General features: G+C 45.0%; 1 protein-coding gene across 1 annotated transcript in view; it reads right to left on the reverse strand.

Annotated features, from left to right (window-relative positions):
* RMND5A (required for meiotic nuclear division 5 homolog A) overlaps window positions 1–16,824 on the reverse strand; it is a 59,911-nt gene that overhangs the window by 26,076 nt on the left and 17,011 nt on the right. Inside the window, exon 2 of the mRNA XM_068275271.1 lies at window positions 3,244–3,386. Coding sequence (XP_068131372.1) covers window positions 3,244–3,386 — 143 coding nt within the window. The remainder of the gene's footprint in view (window positions 1–3,243; window positions 3,387–16,824) is intronic.

Below are 16,824 nucleotides of genomic sequence, written 5' to 3' on the forward strand. Positions count from 1 at the left end.
AATATGGCAGCATCCATATACTTCTCAGGTTCCCTTAAGAAAAACATTTTAGAGGTCTAATGAAAGTAGAAGTGCAAAAACTCTCAGGGCCCGTTTCCACTTGTGCGGTGCTAATTCGTTGTAGAAAACGCAAAAACAAATTCGCATGCAGATACAAAGTTTACAGCAAATTCTCAAACGCTTTCGTGTTTTTTTTGTAAGTATGTGAATTTAACCATGTCAGTCCCTGTGTGCTTTTACGTTGATTTTAGGCAAAAAAGTACGCAAATTCGCATAGCGAAAACGCATGCAAATTTCCTATTAATTACACTGTATGTGAATCGCACCCCACCTTGCGGTGTGCGAATTCTGATGGCTCCGCTGTGCAGATTTTTCCTGCACAGAAAAACGCTCTATTTTCCTGACAAGTGGAAACAGGCTAATTAAGTTGTATTGGTTGTGCGAATCTGCGTGCAGAAAACGCATGCAGATTCGCGATTGTGGAAATGGGCCCTCAAGCAACCAACAGAGGCAAGGTAAGAAAATGGCAACTAATGATTTGCTGTCACAGAAGCCAATCTATTGCTGCACTTAATCATTAAGAACCAGTTTACGTGCAAGTCTGTTAAAGCAGAGATGTGCTTATATACTGTATTTAAATGGGAGAAACAAGCTTGCTCTGGCTACAGCCACAAACCGACTATGGTACTTGTCAGGTCATCCCATCAGCAACAGTGATGAATACACACAGAGAACAAGCCGGTCTCTCACACTGGTCAGAGTAATAGCCGAAATAGCCCAAGTTTAAAAATAGGTTTTCATGAGAGGACTCACTAGACATGCTACTATGCGGGATGACTGCGGCGCTGCATAACAAACTAACATTCTTCAATACGGCTCCCTTTTACAAACCTTTTGTAAAAATAGGTTATTGTTTATTATGATTTTACTTTTTATTCACTCACTTATTTTTACCCAAAGTGAAATGTCATTTTTTCTAAAGGAAACCTTGAAAGCATTGTTATCAGATGAACTACAGAATATATGGATTTCAACACAATTCTTACTGCTGCTTGACTCTAGGTACCAAGACAGGGCTTTCAACTGTGTTTGCCAACTGGTCTGCAAAGCCTTTGCCTGCTACAATGACATGATCACAATAGGTAATCTCCAGAATTCCTGCTGTCTGGTGACAGGTTTACCTTAGTAAACCTAACAACACTCTTGGGATGAGCAAATTTCACCAATCCGTGTAGAAATCTGATAAAAAAGCAGGAAGACGAGCATAAGCGGAGAGATTACAATTCTGCCGGTAGTTAGTGGTGACTCCCTGGGGGGCAGTTTGGGGCCAGAGTTCTGTACAGACGTTGTGTTGCTATAGAGTGGGAGGAGGGGAGATCATGTTTATGGAACAGATGGTGGCCTCAGATAATAACACCATACATAAATTCATTCGTTAATGGTCTGTATGGCTGGATTTCAAGGACTCGAACTTTCCACATAGGGTGGTGCAAGCTTCTGGTGGAGCAACATTGTAATTGCAAGCAGACTGGATTGATGTGTGTTGTATTTATTTATTTTTTTACTTTTTCTTCTTGTTCTGCGACGGAGATTCTAAATCAGGATTCCTGCTGTGTGGTTGTTAGTCTTGGATGTGCTGTAGTCTTACGGCAGCCAGACATCAGGCAACTTGGCAGCCGATCAACCATCCGATTCGATTATTATAATCAAATCGGATGAAAATCTGTGCCGACAAGTGCATGCCCAACTGACAATGCAACCAATTTCTGAGCCATTGCACACATGCTAGTTTCTTGGCCCATGGAAAATTGGCAGGAAATTTGGGCGTAGGGCAAAGCTGAAGAACAGCTCACCCTGATCCTGCAAAAGTCCCGGTGTCGTTAAAAGACCACTCCGGCGGAAAAAGTAAGCAGTTAAACATCTGTCAGAACTGACAGGTTTTTGGACTAGTCCATCTATTCATGGGGGATTCTCAGGGTGTTCTTAGTTTTCAAAAGCATTTCCTGAACTGTAGTTGCTAGAGGAATTTTGAGTGTGGAGTCGCACTTGCTTGGCTTCCATCAATTTCAGATGGTCAGGTGTGCAGATCCAATAGTCCCGGACACCATGGGACTCAAACTGTAGCAAATGAAGAGAAAGATCCGCACCACCTTCAGAAAAGCTTAGGCCACATACACACATCAGACTATAGTCTTTGGAAACTGAAAGATCACAGACCAATCTTACCCCCTTCCATGTAGTATGAGAGCCATACTCTACACAGTCTTTTCTATGGAGCTGAACTCCACATCAGAGAAAAATCATTGCAAGATGCTGCACACACAGATGCTGTACAGACACAAAAGATCAGTATCTGCAAAAGATCTGTTCCTGCCAAAAATCCATTCCTGCAAATTGCAATGATAGTCTATGAGATCTGCAGATCATCATACACACATGATTTAACTGATATTCATCTGCAGATCAGATCCACCAGGATGGATTTTCAGATCTGCGGATCTGCAGATGAATGTCAGTTAAATCATGTGTGTATGATGATCTGCAGATCTCATAGACTATCATTGCAATTTGCAGGAATGGATTTTTGGCAGGAACAGATCTTTTGTGTCTGTACAGCATCTGTGTGTGCAGCATCTTGCAATGATTTTTTCTGATGGGGAGTTCAGCTCCACAGAATAGACTGTGTAGAAATTCTCTCATACTACATGAAGGGTGGTAAGATTGGTCTGTGATCTTTCATTTTCCAAAGACTATATAGTCTGATGTGTGTATGCACCCTAAGGCTATATGTTGTTCATGGCCATTGCTGATCTGGAAAACTTTTTCAAAGCCAAATCGCAACGGCATGATTGTACTGGGATTTCCCAGCACTCTTATACATGGTATAGGAACCCAAATGCAGCAAAAGTGCAGCAGGTCAGCGATTGCCCCCAAAAATAAATCACAATACTTGGAAAACAGCACTGCAATGTACATGTGAATCCTGGTGCTGTAAGCGGCCCGCAAAATGCCAGCAACCTGATTTTCTGATTGGATGACAGCCAGCTAGCGGTCAAGGGCCCCTACCGGCATCTTTTCACATCGCCGTGCCTCATTTTCCATAATATTAGGGTGACAAGTTGCTCCTCACGCTTTTTGGGCGCCTCCGGTCTAGAATGTATCCAGCAGATGTACTAACAAAACAGCATTCCAGGCACTGGCTGGAGATACGTAGACTACAGTGAGAAGGAAAGGCAAACCTACCTTATCAATGGCCTTCCCCACCCGGGACACGCTACTGTGGATGTCTTTGTGGTCAGAGGCCAGCTTCTGTACTGTGTCCTTTATCCGCTTGCAGCATTGTGTTAAAACCAGAGATAACGTTCCAGATAATTCACCATCCTGATCTGGAGAGGAGAACAAAAAGGTGTCACATATTCCACTCTGCATGCAAAATACAAAAACATTTCACACTAAACATACAAATAGATACACACACACACAGCTGACATGGCTCTGCCCGGCCCTGTGACTCCGCTAGCCCTGCAGTATGGTTCACACTAAGCGCTGGTGATTTTCAATATCTCCCTAAAACCGCTTGTGCAGTGATTCTCTATGAGAGAGAGTTCACATCTGAGCGGTTTGTTTCTGATCCGCTCAGCAAAGTGCTGCCTGTACCATTTTTGAGACGATTTTGCCTCAATGGAAGGTATAGGAAAAAAGCAAACGCTCACAAAATCGCTTTGTGCAGCGATTGCGTGAGCGTTTAAGAATAAATACATTGCATTTATTCTTTTCCGGGTCAAAGAGTTCACTTCCTGACTTGAGAAAAGGCGCCTTAGAGGGGATCTAATTAACATGTATAAATACATCAGAGGGCAATATAATACCTTGGCGGATGAGCTTTTTGTCCCTAGGCCTTCTCAAAGGACTAGAGGACATGATCTGCGCATGGAGGAAAAATGTTTTAGCCATTTATTTAGGAAAGGGTTCTTTACAGTAAGAGTGATTAAGATGTGGAATGCATTGCCACAGGAAGTCGTTATGGCAAACTCTATACCTGCATTTAAAGGGGGCTTAGATGCTTTCCTTGCGTTGAAAGACATCCATGGCTACAATTACTAGGTAATGCCTAATGATGTTGATCCAGGGATTTTATCTGATTGCCATCTGGAGTCAGGAAGGAATTTTTCCCTTTAGGGGCTAATTGGACCATGCCTTGTAAGGGTTTTTTCGCCTTCCTCTGGATCAACAGGGATATGTGAGGGAACAGGCTGGTGTTGTACTTTATACTGGTTGAACTCGATGGACGTATGTCTTTTTTCAACCAAAATAACTATGTAACTTGCATCAGGGAGAGAATTAAAAATAAAATCGCAAACCGCTTGCGTTTGTGATTTTAGATGTGAACAAGGCCTAAAAGAATTTGGCCACACTTCTCTACTTGCTCATAAAGCTATATACCTGTTGCAGAAAAAGGTTTTTGATAACTTAGTGACAGTTACTGTCCAATAACCACCCTAAAAACTTTGGACACCTCAAACGATTGATCGAGAATTTCAGAAAAGCAGTCCCTAAACATGGCACCAGGGGCGTAACTAGGGGAAGCAGCAGGGGGGGGGGGGGGAGGGGGCGGGTTTAAGTACCGACCTACCTTTTCTCTGATACTGCACATTAGGTGTATTTGTGGCTACACTAGTTATGGGTGTGAAGATCCTGATGGCCACACTTGTTTTATGACCCTTGTGAGCCCCCAGGCTGTGAGGGTCACCAAAGGGAGGCAAGGGAAAGGGTGCGAACGTCAAGAGGCCCCATAAAAAAGTTTTGCTAGGGGGGGTTGATTTGTAGTTACACCCCGCGATTCCCGCTCAGGTGTGAATGGGCCCATAGAGATTATATTACCTATCTATTTTAATTAACATAACTAATGTAACTTAATGACAGTATGTTTGTTTATGCTGAAGTTCCTCTTGAACTTCTTATCGTTTTGACATGAAGTTATCACTGAAGGTGACCTCGGACTGCATAGTTTCATCGTGCTCGGGTTCTATTTCACAGAATTGTGATGGGCTTGCTGGAAACGGAATCTCCAGTCACAGAAATGGGATAGGATTGGTCTGCATGTGATCAGGCTGAAGTCCAAACAGCCTATTAGAAATTGTTTGCATTCTGTCTTGAAATTGTGATGAGCCATATCAATGCATTGACTGTCCCCTCTCCCTCTGCCTGACCTAGATTCCTGCTTCCCGTTAGCTTCTCTCTGGGGTAAGTAAACAGGCTTTATTTTTAGCAATATTCCGTATGTATAGACTGTGGGCGTGTCACAGTTGCCTACATGCAATAAGCAGCAGCTTCCACAGCACACACGCATCTCACACCACAATCACACCGATCAGATTACCATTTGACCAACAGATTGTTGTGAGATTTGAGATTTCTGTATAGTGAATCCATCATCTAATCTACACGGTAAGAATTTAATACAAAAAAATAAATAAAAAATAAATAAATAAATTGGGGCAGTGCATGTCTAGCTTTACAAAAAAAAGGGATTAAGGCAGGGGACACACTTGTCTTTCAGTTTTCTGCACACCAGGGGCCATATGCAATTAACCTTTTCTACTGAGTTTTTTCCTAAGTGATGATTTTACAACTTGTCATAAGTTGTTACTTTTTCCATGGGAAAGTGCTGGAAAGTTATTTTAAATAAAAGATTAAAAATAATCTCCAAGGAGAAAACTCGGGATAAAAAGTGAATTGCACATGGGCCCATGTGTGTTTTTGTAGGAAGTAAAAGTGCACTTTTTTTTTTACAGCAGCTGTAACTGCTACTGACAAAATCACCTCAGTAGGGGGAAGCTTCTGGATCCTATCGAGGCTTCCCCCGTCCTCCTGTGTCCCACAGTGGTCTCTGTCTGCCCCTCAGAAAGCACAGCCGGCAATTGGTCAGGCAGTGCAATATTTACCTTTCCTGGCTCCAGCGGGGGCGCTGCTGCGGCTCTCCGCTCAGAAATAGATGGAAATAACCGATCCCAGTCAGGTCCGCTCTATGGCGCAGGAGACTTGCGCCTGCGTAGTAGAGTGGGCCTGTCTGGGATCAGCTATCTCTGCCTATTTCGGAGCCGAGAGCCGCTACTGCGCCTGCTCTGGAGCAGGGAAAGTAAATATTTACAGCCCCGCCGTTACGGGGGCTGTATCGCCGCCGTGGGACACAGGACGACAGGGGAAGCCTCGATAGGATCCAAAGGCGTCCCCCTCCCGAGGTGAGTACCCCCTAGGGGCAGTTTTTCTTAATACAGATTTTCTTTAAGTGTGAATTAGCCCATTGATTAACAGGCGTTTCAGAACATGCACACAAAAACAGACAAGTGTGTCTCCTGCCTAATAGATTCACCTGTGATCGTTCTCATCTCAGAAATTCTCTTGAGGGCACATTTTCAAAGCCAAAGGGTGCATACACACATCAGACTATAGTCTTTGGAAAATGAAAGATCACAGACCAATCTTACCACCCTTCATGTAGTATTAGAGCCATACCTTCACAGTCTATTCTATGGAGCTGAACTCCATCAGATAAAAATCTTTGCAAGATGCTGCACACACAGATGCTATAGACATTCAAAAGATCAGTATCTGCAAAAGATCTGTTCCTGCAACATGCATTCATAGATGATGCAGATGAAGGTCAGTTAAACAAGGTGTATATGATGATCTGCAGATCTCATAGACCAGTGATGGCTAACCTTGGCACTCCAGCTGTGGTGGAACTACAAGTCCCATGAGGCATTGCAATACTCTGACAGCTCTAAGCATAACTCGGGGAGGCAGAGGCATGATGGGATTTGTAGTTTTGTCACAGCTGGAGTGCCAAGGTTAGCCATCACTGTCAGACTATGAATGCAATTTGCAGGAATGGATCTTTGAATGTCTACAGCATCTTTGTGTGCAGCATCTTGCAAAGATTTTTATCTGATGGGGAGTTCAGCTCCATAGAAAAGACTGTGTAGGTATGGCTCTCCTACTACATGGAAGGGGGAAAAATTGGTCTGTGATCTTTTATTTTCAAGAGACTATGGTGTGATGTGTGTATGTGGCCTAAGGCACAAGCTCAACCAAATCGCCTGATTGTTGTCTGATTTTGGTCTGTTGGATGACAATCAGGCGTACAACCAATGGATCTACGGTGGAATCATGGTACAGTAGTGGAAAATACAGCCAAACGCGATCACATTGCAGCATTTTTGCAATTGCGTTCCTACGTGGAAGAGGGCCCTTAAAGGGTTATTAAAGGCAAGAAAGAAAGAAAAAAAAAAAATCAGTTTAACTTACCTGGGGCTTCTTGCAACCAGCCCTCTGGAGTCATCCTGTGCCATCCGAGAACCTCCAGTGGTGTACGAGAGGAATCGGCGCAGGATACAGCTAATATATGGCTGATTCTGCTTCTGCACAAGTCCCGGCCGTGTTAAATACTATTCCCCCTCCAGGCCGCCATGGATGATGGGGAATTAAAAAAAAAAAAAAAAAAAAAATTCAGCTTCCAGCAATTGCTGGAGGCCGAATTATAGTGTTTTATAAGTAACTTCAGTTCCGTCTGACGGCGCTGAACTTACGCCCTGTGTTCACGGTGTTTGCCTCCAGCGAGCAGCACGCAGTCTGATCACACTCACGTTGCTAGGAGTGCTCTGTGCAGTAGCGATTTTCACGTCCTGTGCATGCGCAGAATGCTCACATAAACAGGGAAGCAGTGAGGAGGTGCATGGCCGGCCAGCTTTGCAGCGGTCGCCGGAAGGGGGGCATGGGCAAAGAATGACTCCAGGGAGCTGCAAGAACCCCCAGGTAAGTTCAACTGATTTTTTTTTTTTGCCTTCAGATTTCCTTTAACCACCCTGGCATTCTGATTAAATCGCCAGGGTGGCTGCGGGAGGGTTTTTTTTAAATAAAAAAAAAACTATTTCATGCAGCCAACTGAAAGTTGGCTGCATGAAAGCCCACTAGAGGGCGCTCCGGAGGCGATCTTCCGATCGCCTCCGGCGCCCAGAATAAACAAGGAAGGCCGCAATGAGCGGCCTTCCTTGTTTTGCTTATATCGTCGCCATAGCGACGAGCGGAGTGACGTCATCGACGTCAGCCGACGTCCTGACGTCAGCCGCCTCCGATCCAGCCCTTAGCGCTGGCCGGAACTTTTTGTTCCGGCTGCGCAGGGCTCAGGCGGCTAGGGGGGCCCTCTTTCGCCGCTGCTCGCGGCGAATCGCCGCAGAGCGGCGGCGATCAGGCAGCACACGCGGCTGGCAAAGTGCCGGCTGCGTGTGCTGCACTTTATTTGATAAAAATCGGCCCAGCAGGGCCTGAGCGGCAGCCTCCGGCGGTGATGGACGAGCTGAGCTCGTCCAGACCGCTCAGGAGGTTAATGTCTACTTATAAAATTCTCTAGTTATGGTATGCAGGTTGAAAGAAAACGTTAGCATAAAAACTAAACAGCTATGATTAGATTATGAGCTCCTTTGAGGGACAGTTAGTGACAAGATAGATAGATATATTATATATATATATATATATATATATATATATATATATATATATATATATATATATATATATATATATATATATATATATATATATATATATATATATATATATATATATACACACACACACTGTACAGCGCTGCGTAATATGTCGGCGCTATATAAATACTAAATAATAATAATAATATACTGCCAAGTGAGACAGTAGACCTGCCCTGACTACCACGTCCCGCCGGTTTCCCTTTCCCAGAAACTGAGTGAAGAGGGCATTCCCCTGCTGCAGCTCGCTCTGCTATAAGAGCATGGGGTCACCTGTCAATAGTGAAAGCCCCCAGCTAACCGCCGCACTATTTATAGCAGCTGGAAGCATCCATTGTGCTCAGCTAAGCAGTCTGCCAGTTCATAGAAACACAGGAACTGCTCCTTCCCCACAAGGCCACATGCATTCTGTCTAAAGGCCATTTACAGTAATTATTTTATAAAGAATAAAAATAAAAAAAATCCCTTGTTGGACTAGAGAATACAATCAGCTAAAGCCATGTTAACATGCTGCATTACTGAAAGGATAGTTCATGAACTTCTCATGTGAATGTAGAATAGCTAAAGACTTCTCCCAACATCGCTGGCCTTCCTTCAGTTTGAACAATATTGATTGACCGCTGCTGTAGTTTCCTTAGCATGAAAACAGTTTCATCTCTCTCCCCACAGAAAGGCAAAGAGCCAGATATTGAATGAATATACAGTGGTTTGCAAAAGTATTCGGCGCCCTTGAAGTTTTCCACATTTTGTCACATTACTGCCACAAACATGAATCAATTTTATTGGAATTCCACGTGAAAGACCAATACAAAGTAATGTACACGAGAGAAGTGGAACGAAAATCATACATGATTCCAAACATTTTTTTTACAAATCAATAACTGCAAAGTGGGGTGTGCGGAATTATTCGGCCCCCTGAGTCAATACTTTGTAGAACCAGCTTTTGCTGCAATTACAGCTGCCAGTCTTTTAGGGTATGTCTCTACCAGCTTTGCACATCTAGAGACTGATATCCTTGCCCATTCTTCTTTGCAAAACAGCTCCAGCTCAGGCAGATTAGTTGGACAGCGTTTGTGAACAGCAGTTTTCAGATCTTGACACAGATTCTCGATTGGATTTAGAGCTGGACTTTGACTGTGCCATTCTAACACATGGATATGTTTTGTTTTAATCCATTCCATTGTTGCCCTGGCTTTATGTTTAGGGTCGTTGTCCTGCTGGAAGGTGAACCTCCGCCCCAGTCTCAAGTCTTTTGCAGACTCCAAGAGGTTTTCTTCCAAGATTGCCCTGTATTCGGCTCCATCCATCTTCCCATCAACTCTGACTAGCTTCCCTGTCCCTGCTGAAGAGATGCACCCCCCGAGCATGATGCTGCCACCACATTTGACAGTGGGGATGGGAAGCACCTTCTTCCACATGTTTGCTGTGTCCCCCACATGGCTGGTGGCAAACAGGACTTCTTATGCTTTTTTTGTTAACAATGACTTTCTTCTTGCCACTCTTCCATAAAGGCCAACTTTGTACAGTGCACGACTAATAGTTGTCCTATTGACAGATTCCCCCACCTAAGCTGTAGATCTCTGCAGCTCGTCCAGTCACCATGGGCCTCTTGACTGCATTTCTGATCAGCGCTCTCCTTTTTCGGCCTGTGAGTTTAGGTGGATGGCCTTGTCTTGGTAGGTTTACAGTTGTGCCATACTCCTTCCATTTCTGAATGATCGCTTGAACAGTGCTCCGTGGCATGTTCAAGGCTTTGGAAATCTTTTTGTAGCCTAAGCCTGCTTTAAATTTCTCAATAACTTTATCCCTGGCATGTCTGGTGTGTTCTTTGGACTTCATGGTGTTGTTGCTCCCAATATTCTCTTAGACAACCTCTGAGGCCATCACAGAGCAGCTGTATTTGTACTGACATTAGATTACACACAGGTGCACTCTATTTAGTCATCAGCACGCATCAGGAAATGTCTATGGGCAACTGATTGCAATGAGGCCCCGTTTCCACTATCGCGAATCCGCATGCGTCTTGCGTATGCGGATTCGCATAGACAATATAAGTGAATGGGCCTGTTTTCACTTATGCGTCTGCGGGAGCGTTTTATTGTGCAGAGAAAATCTGCACGGAACACCCTGCAGAATTCGCCTACGTGTGGAATGCAGGCGAATCGCACACAATGTATTTAATAGGGAAATCGCATGCGTTTTCCCCATGCGTTTTTTGCCGCGAATTCGCATAGGTACCAATGTAAATTCACACAGGCAGTGACATGGTTAAAATCGCATATACCCTCACCTATGCAAATTCGCGGCAAAAAACGCATGCGGAATCGCATCCACATGCGATTTCATCAGCGGTGGAATCCAGGCGATTCCGCACCGCAATAGTGGAAACGAGCCCTCAGACCAAAGGGGGCTGAATAATTATGCACATCCCATTTTGCAGTTATTTAATTTGTAAAAAATGTTTGGAATCATGAATGATTTTCGTTCCACTGCTCACGTGTACACCACTTTGTGTTGGTCTTTCACATGGAATTCCAATAAAATTGATTCAGGTTTGTGGCAGTAATGTGACAAAATGTGGAAAACTTCAAGGGGGCCGAATACTTTTGCAAACCACTGTAGCCAGATGATAAAATAAGTCCAGGCCCCACCCCATAAATATATATCAATGCACAAAAAAACTGTTTGGATCCTTTGGGAGCCAATCACACTGTCAGAAGTAACTATCATTCTTTATTAGTCGCTTCAATTTTCTTTGATAATGGATTCAAGATCAGGTGCACAAAGCAGGTTTCCAATATATCAACGCAGGCCGACACGTTTCACAGCTAGAAGCCGCTACCTCAGAGGCACACAATATACATTCGATCGGGTGTGCACCAGAATAAAAAAAATGTACCAGTCTGCGATACCAAAGGCTAAAATAATCCTCGTGGATGCATGATAAAAACACCAGGAAGGACACCACAGAAAGGCTGTGTCAGATACATTTGTACCGCGATCAGTCCTAAATCACATGGTTATCAGAAGTATGAACATGGGTTAAAGAGGAACTCCAGTGAACATTTTTACTGTTGGCAGGTGATTTAGCTGCTGTATGTTTTATTGGCAGCTGTAAACAGCTATTTCCCACAAAGCAGCAAGGTTCAGACAGGAAACTGCCAAGAGTACATACTTTTCTTATTTCTTGTGGGAGGGGTTTCACCACAATATCAGTCATACAGCACCCCCTGATGGTTTGTTTGTGAAAAGGAATAGATTTCTCATGTAAAAAGGGGGTATCAGCTACTGATTGGGATAAAGTTCAATTCTTGGTCGGAGTTTCTCTTCAAAGCTATTTGATCAAAATATACCCAATATACACAATACTCTCCCAGACCTTCATTGGTGAGACTGCATGTCTCCAGGGTGCCACCTGTCTGGTTCCTCAGAACATCCATACGACTTAAAGGGAACCTTAATGGAGGGATATGGAGGTTTCCTTTTAGGGCTCGTTTCCACTGTTGCGACGCGATTTCGGCCGCATTCCGACGCTTGTAAAAACGCATGCGGATGAGTTTCCACATGCGTTTTTACCCGCGATTTCGCATGCGATTTCGCATGGCAGGGTGCCATGCGAAATTAACCATGACACTGCCAGGGCTAAATAAAATTGAAAAAGGTGCGAAATCGCACGCGAAATCGCGGGTAAAAACGCATGTAACAAACGCATGCGTTTTTACTATTAAATACATTAGCGGCGATTCGTACGGATTCCCGATGCAGGCGAAATCGTTGGCTCTTTTGTGCGTTTTTTTCACGCTGAAAAAAACGCACCTCAGCTACAGTGGAAACAGGCCCATCCACTTGTATTACATGTGCGGATCTGCATGCGTTGGACGCATGCAGATTCGCGATAGTGGAAACGAGCCCTGAAGCAATACTAGTTGCCTGGCAGCCCTACTGATCTCTTTGGTTGCAGTAGTGGCTAAATCACACACCTGAAACAAGCATGCAGCTAATCCAGTCTGACTTCAGTCAGAGCACCTGATCTGCATGCTTGTTGAGGGGCTGTAGCTTTCTGTAAAGGTGGCCATACACTGGTCGATTTGCTATCAGATCGACCGACAGATAGATCCCTCTCTGATCGAATCTGATCAGAGAGCGATCGTATGGCTGCCTTTACTGCAAACAGATTGTGAATCAATTTCAGCATGAAATCTGTGAAGCTGCCGCCGCCCGCATACATTACCTAATCCGGCCGGCGCGAGTCCCCCCGGTCTCTGCTGTCTTCTCTGCGCTCGGTTCCAGCTTCACTGTACTGTGTCCGGGGAAGTTTAAACAGTAGAGGGCGCTCTACTTTTTAAACTTCTTGCCGGGACAGGAAAAAGTGAAGCCTGCCAGACTCGGAGCCCAGCGGAGAAGGAGCAGCGGGGACAGGTAATGTGTTGCCGCTGTATTGCGTCGGTCATTCGAACGCCGCTATCGAGGCACTCCCGGCCTGCCGGCGATGGAGCGAAATCTTCCGCACGGACAGGAACTACAGGAATCAATGGGAACGATCGATTTTGGACAGAAATCAATTGTTTGGTCAGCGTTTGCGCAGCGATTTCACAGCCAATTTGATCACAATGATCGAATCGGCTGTACATCAGCAGGGGTGGGGGGAATAAAAAAAAAAAAAAAAAAAAAAAAAAAAAAAAAATCGGTAAGTGTATGGGCCCCTTTAGAATGCATAATTAGATTATTTTCTGTAGAGACTGGTCAGCCGCTCGATTCCCCGCTATTGTCTGCCGGCGGGGATCGAGCGGGGAATCTATCCGGCAGGTCATCAGACCTGTCGGATATTATCAATCGAGCCATCAGGCTCGATTGATAAGGCTGCCCTAACTGCCGTGTATGCCCAGCATAACAGAAAATCTAACAGAAAATTGTATGGTGTATTCCCAGCATAATGCTTGGTTTACACAATACGTTTTTGCATTCGATTCGGCGAACGATTAGCCATGCGATTTTCTGCTCGATTCTCTTATCTTCCACATGTTTTTCTTATCTTTTTTCCATTGACTTCTATAAGAAACAAATCGAGCGGAAACATCGGACATGTCGGAATTTTATCATCGAAGGCATCTATCGGAACGATTCTTACAACAAAACGTATTGTGTAAACCCAGCATTAGAGAGACACAGGATCAGCAGGAGAGTCAGGCAACTGGTATAATGTTGAAAAGGAAAAATCCATATCCTTCTCAGTTTAGGTTCCCTTTAGGATTGGAACTAAACACCACCAAAAATTCTGAAGAAGGCATAATAGGAGGTTATTTTTCCTGCGCAAACAAAAAAATTGGAATGTCACGTGAGATGCTGACCAGCTTTTAAACCACCATTGAATCCAACCTCTGTTCCTTCGTCATCTGGTGCTCAGGTGCAGCCGCCAGTGATAAATACAGAGTTCCAAAGAGTAATTAACGCTGGGGAAATGCTCCTCTGATTGCCCCTGCCACCGCTAGACCTCCTCCACACTTGCAAAACCCCTCCCACCCTGGCAGTCGCTTCTTCGAGCCCCTCCCATCAGGCCACCACTACAAAATCATCGCCTCCAGAGTCACCAGGCGCACCTTCTTCCCCCAAGCAATCCTTCTGCTGAACTCCAGTCCCTAATGACAGGTTTGCACCCCTGCGGCACTCTAGTCCCTAATACTGGGAATACACGCCTCAATTCTGAGCCATTTAGATGGCTCGATAGATAATTTCCGACATGTCCGATCTCCCGCCCGATCGTTTCTGCGCTCGATTCTGCATGGAGGACAATGGGAAAAGATAAGAGAACCGAGTGGAAGATAAGTGAATCACCTGCAGAATCAAGCTTGGAAAACGATCGGGCGCGGAATCGAGCAGCAGAAATCGAGCCATGTATGCCCCGCATTAGTCAGCATAATTCCGTAGCCGCCCACTCTGACCTTCCAAGCTTCCCTGGGCAGCACGGCTCCTACACCCTAGTTGTTTTTAATGCATGTCTCCCATGCTCTAAATGTAGGCCTAAACGATTTTAGCAGGGCTGTGGAGTCGGAGTCGTGGAGTCGGGCAATTTTGGGTGCCTGGAGTCGGGAAAAAATGCACCGACTCCTAAGGAATTTGTAACTGTAATTAAAATAGAAAATATGATAAAATGTTCTATTTCTTAGATAATAGTTAATTATTAAAAATAATGTATATATACAGTAATAGCTGTGCTCAGTCCACAAAAATGAAATAAACCAATCAAAGTTAGTTACTTGTGCTGCTTCAATAAAGCAGTTACCGTATTTTTAAGGTCAGATATACACATCTGATTGTGACTGTATATATGATGTGTACACAGGAATCTCTTATATATGTTACGGCCAGAACCCGAAGTGTGGCCACTTCTAGTTCTGGCCGGCCACTTCGGGTTCTGGCCGGCCAATGCGCGAAGTGGCCGCAGCGCTGCGGCCAATGTGAGAAAGGTTTTGTTGACGCCGTCTCGCCGCGGCCAAATTGATGACAAACTTGCTTAATTTTAATGAAATGTAGCCGGCGGCAATGTCATAGATGAAGCCGCCGGCTTTCGCGCACTGCCTCTCCCCGATCCACCCTCCCTCCTCTCCCCGCCTCCCATTACAATACATAGCAGCCGGGCGGGGACATGCAGCCGGAGAGTCGTTCGTCGCGGCAGGGGAATCCTGCCGTTCCTGCAGAGCGGGTGCTGGCAGAAGCGATGTCTGCAGCCTCCCCCGCTCTGCTGCCCCTGCTGCGACGAACGACTCTCCGGCTGCATGTCCCCGCCCGGCTGCTACGTATTGTAATGGGAGGCGGCGAGAGGAGGGAGGGGGGGGATCGGGGAGAGGCAGTGCGCGAAAGCCGGCGGCTTCATCTATTCTATGACATTGCCGCCGGCTACATTTCATTAAAATTAAGCAAGTTTGTCATCAATTTGGCCGGGCGAGACGGCTGTAAACATTCCATTTCTCACATTGGCCGCAGCGCTGCGGCCACTTCGCGCATTGGCCGGCCAGAACCCGAAGTGGCCGGCCAGAACTAGAAGTGGCCACACTTCGGGTTCTGGCCGTAACATATATACTAAATAACATATATGCTGTAAGAATAAAGCCTGATGTGTAGCTGTGTCACTAATAGAGATGGTCAATGCGATGGAAATAATTCTGCACTGATGCTGATTTATGCAAATGTATGCACTCCCTTTGCTGATGAAATCAAATAATTTGATATGTTGTTAAAATTTGGTTTGGTGACTACAAATTAAAGGGTACCTGAGACGGATGAAAAGTAAAGTGTTATACATACCTGAGGCTTCCCCCAGCCCCCTTCAGGCTAATCAGTCCCTTGCTGTCCTCCACCACCCGGATCTTCTGATATGAGTCCTGGTAATTCAGCCAGTCAGCGCTGTCCGGCCGCATGCCGCTCCCACAGCCAGGAACATTCTGCACCTGCGCAATAGTGCTGCACAGGTGTAGTATGCTCCCGGTGGCGAAGTGTGTGCATGCGCACTACGCCCGACTGGCTCAAGTACCTGGACTCATAGCAGAAGATCCAGGTGGTGGAGAAGGACAACGAGGGACTGATTATCCTGAAGGCGGCTGGAGGAAGCCCCAGGTATGTATAAAACTTTAATTTCATCTGTCTCAGGTTTACTTTGTTACACAGTAGTACTATACTCTACATATGCACTCTCCACAGAGCTGCAGGGAATCCACTGAGAATGCTGTGCACATTGAACACAGAGGTGTTGTCTGTCACCCATAAACCTTGTTCAGATTGTGCATGAAGAATGTGTAATAGAGGAAGAATCTCCTCATTCCCCTGCAGAGTACCTGCACATCATTCTTACATGTACCCACACTTACATTGCCTAGGGCCTGATATATGTTCTTTGTTCCGATTTGTACCTTTTACAAGTACTCTTACCAAGGACTAGTTTTAGTCTAAAGGGAATAAATATAGTAGTCTACATATCCTTCTCACTTCAGTTGTCTTGTAAAATTCCTAAGTGTTGGCAGTTAAGAGACGAATTTCATGTTACATACTTTTAATCAACAAAATTGTAATATGCAAATTAGAGGAGTCGGAGGAATCCTAAACTGAGGAGTCGGAGTCGGTGGATTTTTGAACCGACTCCACAGCCCTGGGTTTTAGGAAAAAATTGAATTGAGCGATTTCTGTCTGAAATTGCGATTTCGATTCGATGCACGGTTTCCTTCCAATCAAGCTTTGTTCCCACTCTTTGCCTAGTTGTTCCCTCCTCTGTCTCTTTGTGCCCCCT

This window comes from Hyperolius riggenbachi, chromosome 1, assembly GCF_040937935.1.
Source record: "Hyperolius riggenbachi isolate aHypRig1 chromosome 1, aHypRig1.pri, whole genome shotgun sequence".
NCBI lineage: Eukaryota > Metazoa > Chordata > Amphibia > Anura > Hyperoliidae > Hyperolius > Hyperolius riggenbachi.